Source organism: Apaloderma vittatum, unplaced genomic scaffold (assembly GCF_000703405.1).
Source record: "Apaloderma vittatum isolate BGI_N311 unplaced genomic scaffold, ASM70340v1 scaffold8224, whole genome shotgun sequence".
Taxonomy (NCBI): domain Eukaryota; kingdom Metazoa; phylum Chordata; class Aves; order Trogoniformes; family Trogonidae; genus Apaloderma; species Apaloderma vittatum.
The window spans coordinates 1-24,665 of NW_009714294.1; the positions used below are offsets into that span (position 1 = coordinate 1).

The window sequence follows — 24,665 nt, forward strand, 5'->3', positions numbered from 1 at the left end:
ACATTCTGTGATTCTGTGTGATTCTGTGATGGGTGAAACCAGAAGGGACGGTAGCCAGGTCTCCGACTGCAGAACTCCGCTCTGCTACAAATCACGCTACATTTACTAATAAAACTCATGTTTTTCTGGGTAGGCAAATCTCTCACTGTGAGAAAACAAAAAAGAAGACTCATCTGTATTTTACTTTCCATAACTACAAGTCTCATGTTATCTCCAGATGTGTTTAGACCACAGACTAGTTAGTCAGCAGTGTGGCAGTTGACATTAAAAGGATTAGTAAATTAAGCTCAAATAATTGTCTTAAAAACTTTGACTGTTAAATGTTTATATTTGAGAGGATCAAAATGAAATCTACTTTGTAGTGTGCACTGTGGTCGGGAAGGGGCAGAGAGGGATTTAAATGGCTTAACTGCAAAACTGTTATCACCTTGATAAGTCCCAGTGTAATAATTCAGCAATAAAAGCAAGAAATGCACTTGGAATTTGTTTCCAAAACTGATTGTCTGACTGGAAACAAGTCAAACCTTTTATTTGCTTGAAAGAACTTGGTCAGAAGAAACAGAGAATGCTACTGAAATGTAGTCAAGAATATAAAACTAAGCACTTTCCAGTGACTTCTGAACTGCACCATTCAGTATCTTTTTTCTTTTTAAATCTACTTTAAGCCTACAGTCTGGATCTGGTATCCGAGTGTTACTGCTATTCACTCAGGAGCATGATTCTCCCCTGAATTATTCCGTTGTATGGCAGCAGAAATCCAGTAAAGCTGAAGCAGTTAGGAGTCTGCAGGCTGCAGCGCAGGATTAGGTCCAAAGTAACATCTGGAGTCCGGCTACAGACACAAACGGCTGCAGTTTATCAGCTTATCCACTCGAATTGCTAATGCCCATGCCAATAACATAGATAAACTAAGAGGGAGAGAAGCTTGCTACAAGCTGGTGCTCGTACCAGCGAGGAACCAGGCTCAGGGGGCTGTTTCATCTCAGCAATATGCAAGAAAGCAATCGATCTGCCAACCCAGTACAGGATGCTCCAGCATAAGCCAAGGAGGGAGTGGGGCACACCATATTATCTTAATAACGCACTTACGGTTTTGCTTTCTTGCACCTTCCTTTATTGCAAAGCAGGGTTGTACTAAACAAATTATTTTAATTTTGTCTTTAAGTCTTTTCTAGTGAAGACTTCTCCGAAATCTGACACTTGGAAGCAAAAAACAGCTAGTTTTGGGTAGTTCAGCGATGTCAGAGTTTATATCACCCAACAGACCGCAGAGCTCCCGAAAGCTGGTTGGAGCATCACTAAGCTGCAGGGATGGCTCATGCAAGGACAGCACAGAGTGACCAGGCTGCAGGAAGGGACTGCATTTACCAGCTGCTAATCTGATCAAAAGCCATCCTAAACTCCACATGACATCGGTTCTTCAAATCAGAGAAAAATGTTGAGACTAGACAGGAAAACACAGGACAGTCTCTACCTGTGCTTAAGTTTCAGAGTAACAATGTCCAAGATCATTTGATCTGCCAGGCATTCAGAAAAATCTCAGCTATAAAACTACCACTAAAATACGTAATACATTCCAGACAAAAATATAAAGCTTTCAGATTAGGTGCCAAACACCAAATTTTCAGTTTTCAATAGCTCTTTTGAGAAAAAGTCTCTTTGCCTCACAAAGTACTTCTCCAAACAACTGTTCTTCTGGGTTTGTAGGTGCTTTCAAACACCGTTTCTTTCCATGACAGAACAGGTAATGTGTAATTGGGTACACAAAGTCAGGGCCTTTTCAAAGCGCGGTGAAAGCAAACCAAAACAGCCCAACCCTGCACCGACCCAAAAAGGAGTGTCACACTACACTTTTTGTCATTACCTTAAATCTCTTCTTTTGGTCAGTTCTCCTGGTGAGATAACCCAGGGCAGGCTCTGGGGAAGACATTCCAGGGCTTCGGAGGAAAAGTTGGAGAAATCCACGCCGTACTCCGTCAGGATCCCTTCTGTTTCCGGCTCAATCTCCCCAGCCTGCCCAAGGCTTTTGGCCAACTGCCTACAGAAAGAAAGAAAGGGATGCTTTTTCCAAGTGTGTAATTACTCCTGTCATGTTGTTACCGTCCCCACAAAGGGGCTGCTGAGCCCTCAAACATACTTTTTCATCCACCCACTTCTCCCTGAGTTTTGGCAGAGGACTTTATGGGAATTCAGACCATACCATGACTTACGTGTGCTGAAGATGCAGAACACTAGCCAGACAGTACTCCAGCCTGGTTTGTGCATTGCATTTTAAGGAGATATTTTATAGTATTAGGTTTTTGCAAAGGTAAGAAAGTGGCAAATTTTGGAAAAAAAAAACCAAACATCCAACAGGGATAGGAAAAGAACAGCTCTCTGCACAGACACCTCTAGTTTTACACACAGCTGGTTTCCTTGAGATCCTCCTTCCTCTCCTCATCACTGAAAAAGGTGACTCGCCCCTACTACCTGAAATGGAGTACAGATTCCCACCAGATCCCAGACGGCCCCACAGAAGACAGTCCCTCCCCAGGCAGCTCAGCACACCGCTCGCCATCCCCAAGGATACGCATCTCTGCCGGGCAAACTGACGCCCGGTGAAGACCAGGGTGTGAAGAGCCCTTACTGCCTTCCTTACCGGAGTCGCACACACAGACATGCCTGCAGCTCGTCTTTCCAATCATTTACAGGTTCCTTCCAGGACCTGGATGTTCACAGTACATTGTTCTCCTCTCCTAGCTAAGCAGCAGCCTCTGAACCAGAAGCTAACTGGAAAGGAGTCAACAATCTAGAAGCAAGTCATAGCCAGGGGAAACTGTCCCCATATGTTAATAGCCTTTGATGAAGCATTCTGCACACGTGTGCGTGAGCTTGCTACTCTACTGCGCTTAGAGAAAGTTTCCATCTGCTCCAGTGCGAACCCCAGCACGCGTTTGTCTGACAGCTCTGGTGTCAAACAAGCGTTCGGCTCCAGACAGAGCCTGCAAACCACCACTCTAAAGGAATGGGACGTTTGCTCCCTTCCCAGCTGGTTACAAATACCACATGAGAACCTGTGTCCCACAGTGCTCCCCCTTGGCCCCTTTCTCACCCCTAGACTGCCCTACAATACAGAGAGGTAAATAATTTTTTATTTTTTAATATACTGCCATTAATGTGGATGGCACATTACAGCCAGTAGAGATAACGCTCCTGACTCAAGAAAATTACAACTGAAATTAAGGCAAATCCATCAAAATGCAACACAAGAGAGAGGGGTAATAACACAGCACAAAACCAGCCACTCTAATAAGTGCGTATTTTATGCAGTGGAAAAAACAATCATTATATTGATCTTTCTGCTTTAATTCCAATGAACGAGAACAGACACTAATTACTTTCCGAAATTGGGCCCAAAACAGCGCACTTGTCATTTGGACGAGCAAGATGTTCTCAGGGCTTCAAATGTGCCATAAACCCACAGAACAAACCCTGTCGTCGCTGCGCAAGCAACCCCATCTTCTTTATGGGAGCACAGCTCGCTCTCCTCACCACGGGAAGGGCTGCGTAATAAACCTGTCACTTTGTGTAATATGCTGGAAAGGACTGCGCGCTTCGTGGTGTGGTAAATTGTAGAGTTCACATTGCCTAGCTTTAAAATAAAAATGAAAACAAGGATAAAAGACATTTCCCTCCATTGTTTCAATTTTATGTACAAACTGTATGGCAGAAATACGTGAGCGTTTGGCACTGAGGCTGAGTTCTCTGTTCCTGCAGCTTCGTCCCAGTCTGATCCTTATTTTAATGTAAATAAACAAGGCATCAGTTTTATCTCCCTCTCTCCCAGCAGTAACAATAAACCAGAGAAATCACCACTTCATTTCCAAATTCTAGTGTGGAACGGGGAGACTGAGCAAGGACGAGCCCGTGGGTCCGCAGGCCCACCAGCACCACCAAGGATGGATTGAAAGAGGAAAAGAGAGGACACGTTGCCCTACCAAAAAGAAATGGTAAGGGCTTGAGTCTCAGCTGCCCCTTCTCTTGGAAGGGCAGAGATGTGAAGCACACCAGGAGGGCGGCTGGACGTCTGCACCACAAGTCATGGAAAGCTCCTCTGAATGCCAGAGTGCTTTCCAGCTCAGTCTTGAAACCCATGTTCTCTTGATCCGTTTACTGAAATTAGATTACAAACCATAAGGGGTTTACCCAGAGGTTTGATATAGGACTAATATTTTTTTAATAGTAATTAACATTTGATTTACAGTGTTCCAGGGAATAGTTCCCAAGTACCTTGAAATAAAAAGTGTACGACTGACTTTAATTGGGGCCATACTACAGTCACACAGGCATGATGACTTGCATCAGAGCAAAATCTGACAGGACAGCATGTGATCAAAGGTAACGCATATAGGATCACCGATGGCCCGGGAGTAACAGCCAGGCTGTAAAATCGCTCGTGGGGCTCCGCGGCCACCAAGGGTAGCAAGAACAGTTCAAGAGGCTTATAAACAACAAGGGGCACAGGGCCCAGCGGCAGTCAGATGTTCGCTTCCAGGGAGTCACAGTGTCTGTGACACCCCAGGCTTGCGTAGGTTTTTATTTTTTTTCTAAATGTTAAAAGGTGAAAGAAAAATTATAATGGTTACAGACGTAAACATTTCTTTTCTGTGACGCTGGTGACCTTGAATTCCTTGAATACCCTCAGCCCGATGTCAGACACGGCAGTAGCCTGCACCGAAGGGAACGTGGGGTGGCCGGGGTGCTGGGCAGCACAGGCTACGCCTCCAAACCACGGCTGCGAGATCATCGAACCGCTCCCACTGCTCCCAGCTGCCGACTCCTGGGAGCTCGACCTCGAAGGCGTGTGCCCCGGGGCAGAGGCACAATCCTGCCAACATCTTCCCCTTCACGGTGACACTGATCGCATCTACCCAGCCACCCGTTCCTACAAATGTTCAAGTCCTCTCCACTCCCCAGACTCGGCTAAAACCAGCCAACATGTTCAAAGGTTACATGATAAGAACTGTCCAAAAAGCCAGAGCATAATTACATAAGGTTCGTTTCCTTCGGAAAGCTGGGCAAGCACCTAAATGAGAGCGAATAACTTCCAGGGGGGAACAACCTTAGTCTCTCCTGGAGTGGATTTGTCCACAGTCATCCTACACGGAGGGTTTCTTTCAGCAGCAGGAGAACATCCTACGCACCAATAAGCCAGCACTCCTAGAAGAAGCCTGTAGAGGAGCAGGAGAGGGGACAGCACGGAAGGCCACCCGGCTGCTCCCAGGCAGAGCTGCCCAGGCTTGGTAAAGCCCAACGGTCCCAGTGGGGATGGCTGCAGGGCTGCGCATCATGGGGACACCGAGACCTTTCCAGCAGAGCCACACTGCCCGGGGATTGGACCTTCCCTTACCGTGAGCAACCCAAGGCACTGGCCATTTGCCCTCACACCAAACACATTTGTGAATTAACGAAAAACAGAACAAAATGCCAAAGTTTAAAGGAATTCAAGCCACTTGTATGACTTTGGAAACGACGTCAATTGAAAGAACACTCCATAACATCTCATTTTATTGCAAATGTCATGACAAATCTTGTCACCTTGATAGACCAATATCTAAGGTCTTGAGCTAGAACAGCCACAAGCCCTCTGTGACACAGAGGGAATCAGTGATTCAATGTCTTACTATTACTTTTTTTTTTTCCCTAAACACTCTCTTCCATCACCATATGTGGGGGCAAAAAGATTCTACCTTAACCATCTCCAAAAGTGTGGAGATGTCCAGACTAATACTCTAAACAGCCCTGGACTCCCAGCACTCAAAAAAGGTCCCCAGAAAGTAACTGTACATGGCAGTACTTGAAATATTTACGAGACACAGGAGAATATTTTTAGAGCTATTTTGCTTTACCTGCTACCTGAATCAGCTACAGCTAAATGGTATTTCACTGTCACAGTAAAAATCACTCCATGTGCAGGAGGGAGCACGGCAGCACACACTCAGGGCATGGCCAGTGGGACATGGAGCCACTAGCTCTTCCTTCCCATCAGAGTCGGGGTGACAGGGTGGCCTTCAGAGGGGACAGTGTCTCACTGGCGACCACCAGGTGGCAATCAAGACACAGAAACGCACCCACCTCCCCAAGAGGACCTCCAGGGACTGTCAGGTTGCCCCTGTGCAGGTGACTACCTTGGGTGGCCAGTGTCTCAGCTCCAAACTCTTGGCGAGGGCATCCACTCCTCCAGCCACACATGGTCACTGTGATGACCAGACTACACCAGTAACTGTGCTTGGAAACCTGGCATCGAACTTCCCAAGGGAAAAGCAAAGCTGAGCAAGGTGCATGACCAGCCTGGGGGAGTTCAGCTCCAGGATGGAGAGTACCTGGAAACACCCAAGGCATCCGAGGGAAATGACTGCCAACCACAGAGGGAGATTCCCCTGTCATACTTCCAGCAGACATAGAGGGTGCAAAGGGACCTGCTTAGTCCAGACACCTTCAAAATCACAGTGGTGCTGTCAAAGGGCAATCGCAAAGTCTGTGGACAGAAGTAAGGGGTGCACAAGAAAATTCCAAAAGCGCAAGCACGCCTTGAGCTGCAGATCACCTGGTCTTCTCTCCTTTGAGTGGGCCACGACTAGCAACACAGCCTATAAACAAGTTTATAAACTAGGCCAAGTGCAATCAGGAACTTTTGGGACTTTCAAGAGGTTTCCTTGTCTTTCAATGTTTAAACAAGCATGTATTTATAGTTAAAAACAAAATGGGTCACCAAGGTATTATGCTCACATCTCCACAAGGCACTTTTTGAAGTGCAACCGAGTCCCAGAGGAAACGGCTATGTATGAAGACAATCATGGACGTTTTCTTTCCTGACAACACCCTTTATATGTTGGAAACTACCAAAACAACCAGATGAGAATACACAATGTTGTCAGAAGCACAGACTAAAGACTCGCACATTAGTCAATGTAAAAAGACATTAGCCCATCCTCCCAATTTCCCTGGTTTCTGCTGAAAAAGGGGGTTGTTCATGACAGGAGGCCAAGCAGTACAATCACCCTCCAGTCTTCTCTGTTGGAGTCAAAGAAGACAAAGAAAATCTCTGCCAATAACAAACTTAGTCACAGTGAAGTTCACAGCACAGCCAGCCCCTAGTTAAGTGGGGCTCAAGGGGAGGCCACTTCAGTTCATGCACCACAGTTCGGCCAGGAAATAGAGTGACTTCACAGCTCGTGTTGCTCTCAAGGAGCACACGTGAAACTTGCTATTGCTGGGCACACAAAGCTGCCACAACTGATAATAAACTTAAACTCAGGGTAACAGACTTGAGCTTAGTTTACTTTTAGTTCTGGGCTGATACATCTATGACAACATACTTAACTCTTAAAAAAAAAAAAGTTCCATGTATGTTTGAAGCTTTACCAGGAGCTCAAGCTGAGGACTCAAAAATCATGATGCTGACACAGCACATCAGCCACGCTACCCCATTAGAACAGCTTTGCAAGGGAAAAAAGTGGGGCTTTATGCCTTCAAGTCCCACTACTGCACGTGCTCCAGATTACATCCAGATCCCCATCACCACAGCATTGCTAGGGTTTGTACCGCTGGATCACCAGCTAAACCAGGACTACTCAGTTTTGCCCAAGATAATTGAATACATTTATCCATTTCTACCATTTCTCACTGACACCCACTCAATAGGAAACAGCATGGCCACTCCAGGTGGGAGCTTGGCACACTGCAGCTGTTCCCAAAAGAGTGAAAATTCTGGTAAGTACAGGGTCTTCCTTGTGGAGAAGCAAAATGAAGTTGTAATCAGGAGCCAGTCCAGCACAGGCCATTTGTGTAGCCTTGGCTTAAAATCTCTTCCTTTGTGGCAGCACGTGCAATTCAAACTCTGTACCGCAATGGGTTACAGCGCCTCCTGACACAAAGTGCAACACACTTCTCATCTTCTTCCAGAGTGAATGAATCTTCTCTTGATTCCTATATCCTTCCTTGAAACAATGCAAATCTAAACCCACAAAAAAATCTGTAACTTCTTTCTACTTCTTATCAGTAAAGGCTTCAAAACTAAAGATGAGCCTCACAGCTACTGAACTTCCTCTGGCGAAAGTGAAATGCCTACACACTGTGTACTCCTCTTACACAACAAGAGAGAAGACTGAAAGGCTGCCAGCAGCCCACGGCACTTGTGCTGGTCAGGCTCAGTACCTGTGTGTGTCCCCTCTAGACTGCAAGTTCCTCTGAGCAAAGACTGTGCCCTCAGTGATGCTGTGATGTGCTAGCACACTGAAGCAAGCTCCAAAAAAACTAACGTCAGGTAGCCAGGAGACATGAGACTAAGTAGCCATGAGCTATCCTTAGCCTCATCACAGTTTATCCACCAAAATACCAAAGGGATAAAAGACGAGTATCTTGCTAACACATTCCTGTATCTATTCCTTGTATCAAATGAAACAAAAACCCCTGACTAAAGATCTCAGTCACCACTGCTTTCAACAGCAGTTACATACCCTGTTGCAAAGTTGCTGTCTTCTTTCCAGTCCACTATGCGACAGATGAAGAGCGTGTTTGAATAGCATTCAGGCCTGGTCACAAAGTCTGGAGGGCAATCGGCCAAGGACACGTAGACCCTGGGCACTCTGTGGTCCACAGGTGAGAACATGGCACACCTCTTGAAAAGGTCACTGTTCTTGTCTGCCAGAAGCTTGATGAAGCCTGTAGCTGCTCGGGAATGCTTCTTTTCCAAAATATAGACCACCTGGAAGAGACAAAGGTTTCTACAGTTAATACTTTCAGAGAAACTCATTTTCTTTTACAGAATAGGGATACACAGTGGCTTAGCAGAATATCTGGAAAAATCACAAGGCCTATATCATGTTTTCCCTGTGTGTGTATACGTGTGTGTGCATTTTTTAACTGAGTACCTATTTACAATGTGTTTTCCTTGCCATCTTGCTCATGGCTATAGAAGAGCTAAGTGCCTTCCAAGTGCTAGCTCTGTACTGCAATTTTCTTGATTACAGAACAAAACCAGACACGAAGCAGATGCTTCCAAATGCAGGGAATTAGCCACAACATACAAGCAACTCCTATAAAATCTTTCATTTGTATCCTCGGCCTGTGATTTCAACATTCAGAGCAGAACAGGCCAGTCCAAAAACGGTGCCGCTGGCGGATCCAACGCTAACCACAGGAAAGGATGTGCTGTGGGGAATTTGGCAGTTCTTCTCTCTGTGCTTTCTGAAGTTAGGGGTCATTTTACCTTTACACAAGATGGCTTTGAAAAGAATAATAAATTACAATATCGCTAAATAATTGTTCCAGAGAGGTGTTCATCCAGGCTATATTTCTGTAAACCACAATAAATCACTGGGTAGCAGAAATACTATAGCTGATTTCCTAAGCTTATACAGAAGAGCCCTTCCAGAAGGTTTCAAGAGCTGCATCTCCGTGCGATTCCGAGTGCTGAAGCTGCCACGCTGGATGAGACCAGAGGGAGCCCAGCCCACAACAGGGACCAGAATCAGGGACTGCAAGGGAAGGCACAAGATGTGAAAGAGACTTGACCCAGTCTGAACCAGGAGGCCTTTTCTGGTCTCTTAACATTCAGATATTGCCTCAGATCTTGAACCAACAGCACTAGCAGCTTTTCCAAAGTCTCTCAGAATTAATTCTGACAACTTTGGATAGGCTGACACTCATATTAGCATCCAATCTTTTTCCTGAATCTTGCAAAATAGTTTTTCATAACAAACAAAAGGAATTTCAAGTAGGATAATTGGTAAAAATAACAAGACACTTGATTTTTATCAAATCGGACAATTACTCTCTTTGAAACGGAGAATGAGATTCAAAGATCAACAGATGGAGATTACAGGGAGGCCAGGGCTGGTCTCCTTCAGCCTTTGAGAGTGCACACGTGCTCGCCTGCCATTCTCCACCGAGTTACCTTGGCTGTCCTTTGGAGAAAGTTATCTGGGAGGAGCCTGGGGTCATCCACCTTATGTCCATCATCTCGCTTTGGTCTGTGCGCACCATCAATCCCAGCAGCCTTCACTGCATCAGACAGACACAACAGTTACTGTAGCACACCGCCACAATAAATTCACGGTGGGACTTTGCTGTGAACTACAATACAAGGTGCACGTAGCAGAATTAGTTGAAAGGAAAAAGATCTCGCAAGTATTTGAATAGCCAAGCATGAAGCAATTATTATTTCTCCAGACTACCGCAGAGAGCAGATGTATGTTCACTTACCATGCAGATCTGCTGAAAAACAACAATCAAAATAAATCCTAACTTTACAAGTAGAATTATAACAGCTGTAATAAACAAAACGTAGAAAACACATTCTGTTTATTAAAATACTAAGAACTACATGAATTTCCTAGCATTTATTACATGAAGTCATTAACATTATGTAAGTAGTCCTTCAAGTACATATATTCTTTTAATATTTAATTTCCTTAAAAATTTATATGCAAGATTATAAAATGCATGTTTACCTTTGAAACTGAAACCATGTCTACTAGGCTGACCCTCTTTTTGGCTGTAGATCAAGATTACGAAAAAGTCTTATGAAAGTAATTGTTATGTATGACAAACAGCTCCCTCCCCCTGAAATCCTTTCACAAGATATCAATAATATTTAAATCAACTGTCAGCTAATTTCTAGCTTGCAATTTTGAAATATTCAAGTACCCAAGTGTGGTAGTATCTGCTATAGGTGGCTGGCACACCGAATGCGTTCAGTGTTCGCAAACATCCATGGAGAAGGCTGCGACCGGTCCCTTCTCCAGCTGCTTCCCTGCTCTGAGCCTGTGGTTGCTGCCCTGACAGCATTTTTCGGATGGGAAAATCCCTGCACTCTTGTCTGAAGGGCTTGTGGAAGACAGTTGCCTTTTCCTGCCTGTATGGCAATCGCACCCAGCCCAAACACACGTGCTAACATCAGGCCTCAAGTGTTCAAAAGAAATTTTGCTTCTTAAAGAGAGACCGTGGCACCAACTGCGAGTTTCAAGGGATACAGCCTGTGTCTGGTTCCTTCAGAAACCAAGAGATAAAGCAACATTTTGCTGAAGACCAATGGCACTCACACACCCCAGAAACCTCCCAGGAGAACAGGGGTGACACGCAGAGCAGATGACACCCATCTGTCCCGCGGGGACCCTTGGGACGGAGGCTGCCAGCGACAGGATGGATGGAGGGGCCGGGGGCGCTGGGGACAGGCACCCGGGCTGGGGGTGGCAGCTTGCCCCAAGGGGAAGGGCTGTGCTGTCACAGATGGTCGTGTTGCCTCCGGGCAACATCGCCCCAGCAGTTGCTTGACAGTGATAATCTCTGGTTCTCAAATGCTGCTAATTATCCCCAGCTTTGCTCTCTGATACAGAGCACTTCAGACTTTACCTCTCCTTAGAGATCATCTTTTCCAGAAGAATCTAAGTGACTTTCATTTTATTTTATCTTATCTTTACTGACTTGCTAGCAAGGCTAAAAGGAGAATAGAGATATTCAGGGGTTTAAATAAAAATTTACTTTCCTAAAAAAAAGCAGCAGCAGTAACAGCAACAAATCCATTTCTATTTTACTTCTACTGAAATGAACTCAGATTTGCCACAACCAGGGTTACTAAGTGATAAAACCACACAGAGTTTCATGGTGACAAACGGGAAAAAAAATTTGCTCCTCAGATGTTCACAAACAGTTTAAAAAATGAGGATACCCACCTCCTCTAACGTCTTTGCCAGCTGAAGGTCATACGAGGCAATCAGTAAAGAACAAAAGCAAGGAGTCTTTTTGCGTTCTTATAAATTTTCTAGTCATCAGTTAATATAAGTTTATGGTGTGCCAACCATAAAGACAGCTCAAACTGAGAACAAGATGATCTGGGACAAAGAAAACACTGGCAGGGGCAAGGTCAAGGGGAGGTTGGTAGCCTTCCAAGGGCCATGCCTTGGGGCACACCTGCCACAAGCCCAGGCCTTTACTGGAGTGAACTCTCCCCACAGAACAGCACATACTGGTTGGAAGAGAAACCACATCTAAGAGTGTTTGGGGAAAAAAAGCAAGAAGTGCATCTGAAGCTCTCCCAGCGTAGCAGAACAGCAGCAGCTCAGGGTTGAGCAGGCAAGAACACGAAAAGCACCAGGAGCCATGTGAGGAACGTGCCCTTGTAAGCAGCGCTTGCTTTCTGCTTAGCCTTTCAATTCCTAGTTCTCCAAGAAGTTGTTGGCATTTTTTCACTGAAGCACCTTTCCCTGTCTAAAGAAGAGCCAGCAGTGGTGTGCTTGGGAGACACCACACACACACACAAGCAAGCACTGAAGCCCCAGGAGGGAGCTGTCACAGGGAGCAAAGCAAACAGGTGACCAGGGCTTCCCTTGCCTGGGATGAAGAACATGCAGGGCTGGGCTATTCCCCCCACCCTGCTGAAGCCGAGCCCCATGTGAACCTGGTACAGACACCAGAAAGCATCTAAATTCTCACTGTGGCACATGACAGAGCTTGCCATCTTCCTTCATGGCCTCTGGAGAGTTTCTTCTTCAGGAGTCTCTCCAATTTCAGTATCTCTCCCAAAAATCCTGGGATTACTAGAGACCCCAGCAGACAGAGCCTGGGACCTACAACTACACTGTCACCAGAAAGAAAGAAAGAAGGAAGCAAATCCCAGCCATCTGCTTATTCTTACGCATCTTAACCAACTTCAGTCACTACATACATTTACTAGTGTACTAATTACACACACTAATTTACTAATGTTGAGGAATGCTCCTCGAACAAGGTGCAGGGAAGACACAAGAGGAACTCTGTACTGGAGCAAGATATGTGCACCTCTATAGCTTGTAGTAGCTACTCCTTTTGAAATCAAAACCAGGGCTACATCTAATGCTCAGAGATGCACAGAAACCTCAGTCTCAGCAGTTACCATCTGCCACGAGAGGCTGGTAGCCAAGTCCCCTAAAGACACTTTTGACAGTCCTGCCCCTTCATTGCACAGTCCCCTTCCCTCCAGTGAAGCTGGAACTTGGTGGGTGGGCAGAGATGGGACGTATCAGGGGCCACAAGACTGGTGGGTCTAGAAGATCCGAGCTGGAAGATACAAACATCTCCCACAACAGGGCAGAGCCACAGAGGCAATCCTAAAGGAGACTTAACTTGGAAGAGGAGCAGGATTTGAGCAGGGGAGGTGGGAAGAAACTCCTCGCATTACGCCAAACGAAAAATGAATTATTTTGACCCCTTTACTGCAGTGGTTATCCAATGACCATTCAATATTTCCACCCTGGGCAAAGACATGTTTTCTGAGAAAGATTTACTATGTTAGCTTGGGCAATACTTCATAAGCTTATCTTACAGTGAAAACACACTTCAGCAACTAGGATCCAGCAAAACTGCATTATAATCTCAGTGTTTTCCTTTCAGCGATTATCTGACAAACCAAAACTGAAATAGGCTTACTTAAAAAAAAATTAGGCACTAGATACAAAAAGCAACTCAAATTAGTTATGTTATTACCAACAAAGTAGATCCAGGACATTTGGAATTTGCTTCCTTCTGTAAGAGATCAGTTTAGGCAGTTTTAAGGCACACTTAGATTTGCCCAATAGACATACCTAGGTCAAACATTTTTATTTGTTTTAAAAGCCCCCCAAGTTTCCTTTTACAATCAAATTACCATGACATGAAAAGGTGCCCAAAGTGGACCAAAAGTCATCAAACTAGAATTCTAATTACTTGTGACAGATCCAAAATTATTTTCACTAGGTTTGCACTGGTCACTGTGGAAATTTGCAATTCTGTCCAAAATGAATACAATTAAAGATGTAATATCCACTTGCAAATGAAAATATATCATAGTTTCAAATCTCAAAAACAACTCACAGAAAAAAAAAAATCTCTGCCCAGATGAAAAGAAACATTTTTTTAAAAAAATAATTCAATGTTTGCTACTTCAGCTAGGGAAAAAAATATATACTTGAGAATTTTGTTGGCTTACTCTACGTGAGCATATCTAAGAATCCCATCAGAAGGCATAGATGTAAAGCTTTTAAATAAGAAAATATCGCTCTCCAGCTTAGTGCTGAGATACCAGCTCACCTGCAAACACTGAAACAGAAAAGTCTGTGTACTAACAACACTTAGATTCTCTGATGTCTGCTTCAATAAGCACTTTTCAGCATATTCTTTTTTAGTACCAAATACATAAAGTTGTACAAACCAAACCAATTTATTGTAAGTATCTCAAGGAGTGTGTGTCACACTCAAAGAGGATGTGTTTTTTGAAGCTCTGTATATATCAACTTGAGAGACATTTAGAGATGAAAACTTCTCCAACCAAAAAGCGATACATTCAGATGCATGCCTGGATTTGCCCCGGATGACACTATTCTGCTACCATCTCCGTTTTTCAGGGCAACGAGAAGGAAACATGTTGCTGTTTAGAAGAGTGTACAAGTGCTTTTCACATCCTGCCACTGATGTTTATTGGCACAGAACAGGTTTTTCCTCCAGAACACAAAACTGCTGTAGGAACCAGCGGCGAAGGGAGGACCAAGAAAGATGTGAACCAAATAAATCAAAATGCTTTGATTCTCAAAAAATTTCAAACCGATCTGGTTTCTTTGGAACACCTATCCCTGGCTTGATGACTTAAGTTCCTACAAAGCTATCTTGGTACCTACGATAGTAGGAGCTCTGAGCTCCTCCCAGTCTCGGCAGATTTCTCTCCCATGGAGTCTGTAATGCCGAGGTCCAAGTGAGCTCTTCCTGACGTCTCACCTAAAAAACTGAAGATCCTGCCTACCCAAAAGGTACAGAGGATGGAAAGTGACATTTCAGTTGGTACCAACTACTATTCAAAAGTGGAATTTATTTTAAACAGGCTATAAGAAGGTTTGCTTAGGAAACTATCGTGCAAGAAACAGTATTTTGTGAGCGTTTGTATCTCCATGCATAGAGCTTTTCACCGGTGATGGAGGAAAGTCAGGTACACTGTGATGAGACTGTTAAGCCAACAGCTTTGGAATTTAACACACACGGCCTGTCTAAAATCAGCCTAACAGCTCCCCTGTGCAATGCAAGAGGGTTCCACACTGGAGAAGCAAAGCGGCTCCAAACCACACAGCACTCCCCCGTTGTCTTATCACGGAGCTGTGTGTCTAATGAAGAGAACCAATTTCCTGAGAGATGTTTATTTCGAATACTCATCTAAACAGCCTCACCCTGCCACAGCTGTTCATGTCTGAGCACCTGAACTCCACACCTGCGTGCCCCACAGCACACTGAAGATGGGGACCAGGAGACTCAGACGATTAGGAAGAAGATTTTTGGAGATGCACAAAGCAGAAGCCCCTCAGAGAGGGACAGGAAAGGCATAATAGCAGATGTTTACAGCAGAGACAAGCATCTGCAGTAACACAGAGCAAAGGCAATGTGAGGAGATGAGTATAGCTGGCTCCTTACACACACAACACAGCCAAGCATATAATTATTGACTTAGATTTAGCCACCTCCATGAGGAAGGATGGAGGAAATGGCAGAATGATGAGAGAAGAATCTTCCAAGCCTGAACCACAGCAAAAATTCAACATCATTTTGGGAAGCTGCCCTTAGCACGAGGGATCAAATCGTAGCCGTCTCAGTAGCGATGTAACACTGCTACAACCACAGCAGGGTACTCAGGGCTCCTGGCCCTCTCCTGTCCTTGAGAAGCTGTCAGTCAACAGAGGGTTGGAAGATTTATTGCAACAGAATTAAGCTTCCAACATATCAGGTAGTGTTGCAGTCTGCATAAATAGATTTTCTTACAATGAGGGCAAGTAAAATTAAAATGTTTCAAAAACTTTTCCATTGAGTATTTTGCTTAATTAACATTCTTCCTTCCTGTGTGTGCATTTGTTCCTAAAGCGTTTGTGTCTACTTCTACTATTGCATGGAAAATACGTTAACTGAATGAATCCTAATCTGATTCATCCTGGAAACCTTGCTGCTAACAATGACCATACTCTAACATGTTTATCTTCACACCCACCATTCATTCTTAGCATCATGCCCTCTCACTTCCTTGACCTAAACTTGTAACTCAAAGGAGAAACACAGGTGAATTCAGGAACACACACGCTGAACTTAGTCTAATTCCTATTACCTAACTGCAGAAGTAATTTATTATTTTTTTGCCTTACTTAAGAAGTCATTTGAGGGTCAAGACAACTCACTAGGGAAGAACAGCACAAGAAGCTTTCCCAGCAGTAACTTCCACTGCAGGCTTCAACTGTGCAACAAAAGAATAACTGGAGCTTATTCAGCCTGTTGCATTTAATCAATGCAACTGTTAAAGCCCAATTTGTTCAATACCAGTAGAACCTTCTCCTTAAGTTGCTATACTGTTTATTCTTCCAAAAAAAAAATGTATGCTCCTGTTTCAGAAAAGTTATAGCAACAATCAAAAGAGCTAGATCCAGAGACCTGCAAACATGAACTTCAGATAAACTAACACAGAGCTGTCTCAAGCAGCTGAAACAGCTCCAGCTTCTCTGCTGGTTTTCCAGGCTTCAGCAGAGTGAAACCGATCTGATTTTTGACAGTTCCACCTCAAGGATTTCTATTAAAAGCCGTGTAACTGAGAAGATTTCCTGGTGAGCTTTCACTCCGCTGTGGCCTAGAAACGTTAAGAGCTATGCAGTGGAGACGATCCATCTCCAGAAAGCTGCAGGCTAGGAACGAAGCGTGAAGACTCCTTAAAAGCACTTGGAGTGAATAGGAGCCTCTGAAGAGGAGGAAGAACATTTATTCCTTCCAGCAGCCTGTGACGTTTGTGGGCTCCAAACTTGTCAGAGATTTCATGGCAGCTAAACTAAAATAAGAGGGAACCTGAGGAGAGCAGAGGGACAGCACGTGGTTTGGATTCTCATCACTGTCATCCTTTCCCTACCAGCCTTGGACAAGGAGAGGAATAGGATCTGTCTAAACTCTGCCTATGCCGATATGAGACACTGCTAACTGCAGAAGGACTCCAGGTGCCAGATGAGGACACAAAAGGCACGTTAAGTACCTCGTCAAGCTTAAAAGGAGACAGCACACAACAGCGCAAGAGAGGGCATGGAAAAACATGAGAAGGTGTGGAAGTGAAAAACGGTGATTGAACTTTACATTATAGATAGATTTTTTTCTTTGCCAGGATTAAAAAAACCTTTCTAAGTATTGACTCTAGAGCACCATCTTGAGAAATGAATGGCTTAAGGCATTACCACACAACCATATGGTGAAGTCGCCAAATGACGCCACTTTTGCCAAGCCAAGCAATCCCAAAATACTCAGTAACAGCCTCCAGCCAGTAGCAGTGTGGACATCAAGCAATTTTATGTTATAATTTCTGACCTTACCAGGGCTACTAGGGAGTGGCAATCACATTTGACTTGAAAAGAGATTGGCCACCATCCACCTGGCCAATGGTGAACCAACAAGGAGAGAGAAGCAAGTTCTGCAACAGCCTCAACCCAAACTCCCTTGACTGCACTTATTAACCATCAGCTATTCAAGTCAATTTTCCATCACACAGTTGCCTGAGTTAGCTGTCACACTCTGCCTGTAAATGAGCTATTTCTATTCAAGCCTTATTACGTCAAGGCAGTGAGGAAGCCTTGGACACTCACATATTCAACCTCTGATTTGCCGAAGTGTAGGTGGAAGTGGAAATCCTGAACAAACACAACTATCTGATCGCTGCCAGGGCAGCCAGTCCACCAACTTGATGACTTCTGTGAGCCAGCCCGTGGGAAGCAAGATATTTTGTGTATCTGGTAAAGTAAGAGCTCTCGTGAGAAGAGCTGAAAAAAGCTGAGCTAACTAGTTTGACAAGGATAACTTTTGGCATAGTGACATAGTTTTACCAACTTTTATTCGAACATCCTTACGCTCAGAAAGGCTGAGGCACTTTTATGAGAACAGCTGACATTCTCAAGAGTACAAGTAGCTGCTACTGTTTGATTGCTGATGTTTCTTTATCAGAGTAATCTGATTCCAATATTTAACAAGAGACAGCTCACATTTGTATGAACTCATGTGACATACAAGTCTGCATAGAGATACAGCATTGTGAAGTATACTGTACAGAACATTTTGCACTTTTCCTGGGTTGAGAGGAAACAGAGAAGTTTCAATTTTTTATTATATATTGAAAGGGAGTATAAGGAAAATCCTTCTACTGCAGTGACAAGTCACGGAAATAATGTATTCTGGTGCAGTACTAAGTGATAAGATAAAAGTTACATTACCTCTGTTCAAGTAGTCAGTATGAATGAGGATTAAAAGAAAAGAATTACACACCTGGTAGAGGTCATGTCAGCTGGTGGATAACTTCTTTGGGTAGCAGTGACACAGAATAAGCTGAGGTGTCAGGGTAAAACAGAGGACTTGAATGTCAATATCAAGGACTATAGAGAACCTTTTCTATGTGCACAACATTGCTCAGACTAGTGCCCAGATGCTATTGCCTTATTCTTTGCCTGCATTTCAACAGGGCATAGAAAACCCAGAGAGGGTTTGAAGGACACCTAGGTAAGGGAGCTGAGAAACTTTCTTCAGGGTGCTCAATCGTACTGCATTTATAAAGAAAAGGAAAAAAAAAAGTTTGCTCAGCTTGTAGAGATATTTATGCCTTGGAAACACAACTGAAAATGCAAGAGGAAAGAGGTTTTCAACTTTGCTTAAAAAGACCTATCCCCAATGACCAAAACTTAACATTATGACAGTTAAACTTTGGAACAGGGCAGTATTGCTCCTCATCTAGAACAGCATACTGGAGAGGAAAATGGTCGATCACTTCTTAGATCAGACATTTTTCTACAAATAATCTTTAATCTAACTTCTTTGCAAGAAGAGTTCAGAAAAGCAGAGCAAACTCATTTGACCAGGACAGCTTCTGGCAGAGTGACACCAGCTATGAACTTTTATTTAAATATCCTTGAGCAAAGCAAGACTGACACACTTTTATGAGCATGAGAACTTTTAGAAAGTACATGGACTGAGAATTAGGCTGAATGTCATGGTCTCTTCACTTCAGTGGACTTCTCACCTGCTTATCCCATCCCTTCTGGGGTCTTGGGAAGAGATGGACTGGAAGCACAGCTCCCATAACTGCAGCACTTGGTGAAGGCAAATCCAACATCTGAGTCTCAGTCTGCAGTCCCAGGCGTAACAATTTCTACCAGTTTGCTTGAAGCCCCACAGAGACACAGGGAGCCCAGCATACAATGACTTCAGGGAAATTCAGCCCACTCCTACCTGGGCTGTAACCAGCATACACAGCATCTTGTGCTTGAGAGCTTCTGACAGCAAGGGCAAACCCCAAATACTTTGCCTCAGCATGTAACTAGAAATGGAAGGGGTGACAGTGCTCTAAAAAGGAACAGAGGCCACAGGAAGGAATGGGTGACAGGCCAGTGCAGAAGATGTCAAAACACCCTGCACCCCTGATGTGACCCAGAGCACTCTTATTCAAATGACATGACTACTTTTGCTCTTCATGGTTCATTCTGATCATCAGCAGCACAACAAACGAGGCAGCAACAGAGATCTTGCGTAATTCCACCTCTCTGTTGGGAAGGACAAAAGTCATCTTGGCAGCTGAGAGGCAGCAATTTGCAGAGCTTGTGTAGATGCACAAAGATCCTGCAGCAGTTAGTAAAATTTACTTTTTATTCTATTAGAGTAGCTACGGATTTGTTTTACCCCCAGAGATCTGGTGAGTTTTTTGTCTGGTTTGGATTTTGTTTAGGACTTTTACATATATGGATTTTTCAATATATATACATAAACACACACACATATATAATGCTGAGCAGGGACATCCTTAACAGATTGGTTTGCTTAGAGCTCCATCAAGCCTGACCTTGAATGTCTCCAGGGATGGAGCCTCCACCACCTCCCTGGGCAACCTGGGCCAGTGTTTCACCACCCTCATTGTAGAGAACTTTTTTCTAATATCTAATCTAAATCTACCCTGCTCTAGTTTAAAACCATTGCCCCTCCTCCTGTCTCTACACACATAATACCCTTGATGGCATCTTTGTCCAACTTGAAACCTTCAGACTTCCCTGTGTTAGGGGGAAAAAAGAGGAAAGCCTACTACAAGTGCTCATTTAAGAGAGGCACTGGCCACCAATTATTTCTCCTGCTCCTTTCTATGCATAAGACCATGCAACCAGTCTGTGGAATAAACCCTACAAAGCAACACTCTCAGGGAAAGTTAAGGAAAGCACTGGTTTTGGCAGCTCAGGAAGAAATCCCCCAACAGCATCTCATCTCCCATCCACCTGTTTTGCTGCAGCAGTTTCCAGTAGAATCACAGAATCATAGATCACCAGAGATCACCAAAACCAGTGCTTTCCTTAACTCTCCCTGAGAACATGCTTTGTAGGGTTTATTCCACAGACTCATTGCAAGGCCTTATGCACAGAAAAGAGCAGGAGAAATAATTGGTGGCCAGTGCATCTCTTACATGAGCACTTGTAGTAGGCTTTGCTCTTTTTTTCCCCTAACACAGTCAAAGAGAAGGCTCACAGGCAGTCGGCTCTAAAGGAAAATTCAAGCTGCAGCATCAGCCCTCCCAGGGAAGGGCACTTCACAGAATCACAGAATTGTTGAGGCTGGAAAAGACCTCTGAGATCATCAAGCCCAGCCTTTGACCCAACACCATCACATCGGCCAGACCATGGCACTAAGTGCCACATCCAGCCTCTCCTTAAACACCTCCAGGGACGGTGACTGCACCCCTTCCCTGGGCAGTGCATCCCAGTGCCTGAGCACCCTCTCCGTGAGGAAGGGCTGCCTGAGACCCAACCTAAATCTTCCCTGTCGCAGTTTCAGACCGTGTCCTCCACTCACTACAGCCCAACCCTGCAGAGCCCTCTCCCTCCTGACGCCGGTACCACATTCCAACAGATGGCCTTAGGAAATCCAGTGGGTATTATCCTCTACAGCTGGGTTCTCCCTTGAAAAAGTCCGTGTCTGGTCATTTTACGAAAGCATTTTAAGCGACATCTATGAAGGCTGAATTTGGCTTTTTTTTTTCTTCATGACAGTTATCACTGATGCTAGAATAACTAGAGCTGTTTTCCAGGCAAGACTTAAAATCTGGGTAAGTGATGATATGAGAAATTGCAAGAAAGACAGGAAACAAGCCAAAGTAATCATCAGCTGCTCAAAAACACCTTCAGAAAAAGCAGCATCGTAAACTTTTTATGTATTTAAAAAAAAAAGAGGGCATTAAAAAGCAGAGTAAGAAGAAACTAGAGAAAAATCCATACAGGTTATATGGCCAAGGAAGCTGAAGCAACTATTAAAAGAGGTGATAGCAAAATACAAACTCAGCAGAAATCCAACTGGCACATCCACACCAGCCACAAGGCTTGTTAAGGATGAACACAGAAAGGGCTTGAAAACAAAAGAAAACAGTTGGCTTTAGGCAACTGCAGTGGAAAATAGGTTGCATTTCAACAGACAATAAGCTGATGTAATACTTGCCCTACAAATACTCTCCAAAGATATAATTAAATGGCAAAAACCACTCAGATGGCACAGATTTTAAGAGATTACTTGATAACCTCTAACACAGTTCACTCCAGAGTATCTCCAGGAACTATGATGCACCAAGTAATTCTCATCAAGCCTTTACACTGAAGCACAGTCATACAGGTAAAATAAAATATTGGCTCAAGCCTGTATTTATTTTAGATGCTGGAGCCAAACTAGAATGCATTTCTCTGAATTTTAATCTGGATTTTGATTTTTAATTTTGCTATTAGAAGCAACAGAGATGCAACAGACACAACATGTGACTCGGGAGCATTTTAGGAAATTTAGAATTGTCAAGTCAAAGTAGCAGCTCAACAGTGTGCAGCCATAACAGTGTCCAAGATGGCAAAAAAGACAGGGTTAATAACCAGCTGTGTAAAACATCCGCAGACAAGGCAAACACCTCCCAACTCAAGCCCTGTGCTGGAAAGTAACGGAACAAGGCGGAAGTTGGTCCACATACCGTGGCAGTAACTCAAAGACAGTGAAGGTACCCAGAAGGAAATAGCATCACGAACTGGTGAGGTGGCAGCTCCATTCATGAGCTGAAAGCAATGTTTTGTCATAAAAACTACAGCACTTCCACTCAAATGTCATTTCCAGTTTTACTACCAGATGGGTGTGAAAAATGGAAGTCTACCAACTGTATAGGCAGAGGTCTGTGCATCTTCAGAAATAATCTCTCAGGAAAACAGGAGGTATTAAACAGAACAGCTTTACAACCACTACCAAGATTTGTCAGAGACCAACAACTACGTACGTCCTAAGCAACTGCCATCTTTTCCGCACAACTGGGCCATGCCTCAGGAATGCACCAGAATATCCGTCCTGGGAAATTTTTCACCAGCAGCTGAAGGCACACGTTAAATGTGCCAATTGTCAGAATCCTTTCAACACACAGCTCTTCAGGAAGGGATTTAGTACTAGAAAGGACATGCAAAGAGCAGCATAAGCACAGTTTGGGACAGGGGAGCCTATTTTATTTTGCCCTGAGCAACACTTGACGGTTTGGATGGGATTCAGATTCAGAATAAAATAGGCTTGCCTTCAAAACAGATTGCATAATTGGCTTTAGGTTTTAGTGCAATTTTCTTTTTAAATGGACCAAATCTTTAAGTTGCTCATAACTCGACTGCTTGAAAATAGCAGCAAACCTAACTGCCCCCAAGGAAATATATTCTTATCACCAAACTGAGACGCATAGATTGGCCAGCCAAGCTGTGATGAAGGAAACTGCTACAGCAGCATCTTGAATTAAACAGCAACCAGCAGTCCCCAGACAACCCTGAGAATTGCAGATCTAAAGGTGTGACTTCTGTTTCACAGATTTACTTTGCGTCAATCAAAACTACGTAAAACCCAGTCCTTAACATCCATTCAAAACTATGAAGGCAGAAAGGGATAGAAGCGATAAGGCATTAAGCTTTCATGCCTGTATTTTATACTTGCAGCAAAGCAAGGTAACAAAGTAATACTTCAACAGTTTGCCCAAATAAAGGTTTAAATCACCAATCCAATCTACTCACCCTTTTCACCAGTATCCAGGGAAAGTTTCTTAATGTCTTCAGTCAACGTATCCTGCAAGTGGTCTTGTCCATGCTCTGCATCGTTATCATCAAACTGCGCTTCTATAATGACATCCGGACTTTTAGCATCGCCTCTCGCCGTCTCCTGAGGAACACAAGTCCCCAGCATATCCTCGGGGACATCCGATTCATGCGTGGCTTCTGTTTCTTTGTCACTGCCATCTGGCTTTATTACCTGAAGGAGCAGGGGATTAGGAAAAAAAAAAAAAGGCAAGCAAAATCACTGGACTGAAGAAAGAAAACATTATCTTTCCTTTTTCATCTGCATCCCCAAGGAGCTGACAATGAATTGTGGGTGGCTGGTGGCACACTGCAATCGCCGCGTAATTAGCCACAGATATTGCACAATCGAAAGAGGTGCCTCATCAGGATAAGCACAGCTTTTGCAATACCTCAACTGTGACAATAATGTATCCAAAGCGTATCTAGAGCATAACCATACAGTTCCTGCCAAGCCTCTCATCGGCCCTCCAGAAGCTGGGAGTAAGCACAGCAAGGGAGGAGGCCGCACGACCGTTTAATGAGTTGCTTAGACCATTGTTCACCAAGACATGCTAATCATCCCAGGAAGTCCCAAAACTCAAGCAGTTCCAGTGAATGCTGGGTTCATGTCAAAGCACATCTCCAGGAACGCTCCCCAACACACAATTAGGAACAGACTGAAAAAGTACAGACCAGAGAACACCGTGCCCTGCGACCCGTGGGGGAACTGGACTGCGGCAGCTTGGTAAGGCACCAAGCTTTAAACTTACTTCAGGCTCCAGTCTTTTTGTTAAAGGCACGCAACTATCGCTGTTACTTATACAAGCCTAATTAAATTACCGAGAGTAATGAACTCAATTAAAGTACAAATTACTTAACCGTTAGCTAACTGATAATTCAGATAAGTAACTCTGAACACTGCTACAGATTTGTCCCCACTTCAGTGCAGCGATGGCACAGGGAGAGGAGAAACCATATGTGCAATCATGTCAAACAAAATCATGATGAACCCATGCCCCAGTAAAGAAGACATCAGACCTGGATGGCAACCCTCCTCGCATGTGACAGAGACAGAAATGGCTCCATCTCTGGATATAATGATCAAAATGGTTGGTATCTTGGATACATACACCTTTACCAGCACCCTCCATGCAACCAACAGCGAGTTGCAGCACTTACCTGGCATTGGAACCTAGAGCCACGTTTTCACTTCAAAAGCGTTTGAGTTGCACTTCAAATCACCATGGAATAAGAAATACCCTACAGAACATTAAAATCAGAAAGAAACCGAGTGACCCCATTCCAACGCCCTCCCAGCAACTGAGCTCCTCTCCAGCTGGTGCTGGTGGTCACTGCACAGGAAACGCCCTGGAGATGCTCCTCCAAGGTCCCCCGTCCTCAGCACTGTCCCCAGTGCATGACAGCAACTACTTGTGCCACCAGCAAGGCAAGTGAAGGGCCCTTAAAAAAACACAATAAAAAAAAAATCCCTGACTTTCTGGTAACATACTTAGTGTGATAGATATAGTCACGAGA

The 24,665-nt window shown here is 44.2% G+C and overlaps 1 protein-coding gene across 1 annotated transcript in view; it reads right to left on the reverse strand.

Moving 5' to 3' along the window:
* Nucleotides 1-699: 699 nt before the first annotated feature.
* LOC104273370 (DIS3-like exonuclease 2) overlaps nt 700-24,665 on the reverse strand; it is a 78,919-nt gene continuing 54,953 nt past the window's right edge. Inside the window, 5 exon segments of the mRNA XM_009868690.1 lie at nt 700-832; nt 1,865-2,038; nt 8,499-8,746; nt 9,938-10,044; nt 23,088-23,322. Coding sequence (XP_009866992.1) covers nt 700-832; nt 1,865-2,038; nt 8,499-8,746; nt 9,938-10,044; nt 23,088-23,322 — 897 coding nt within the window.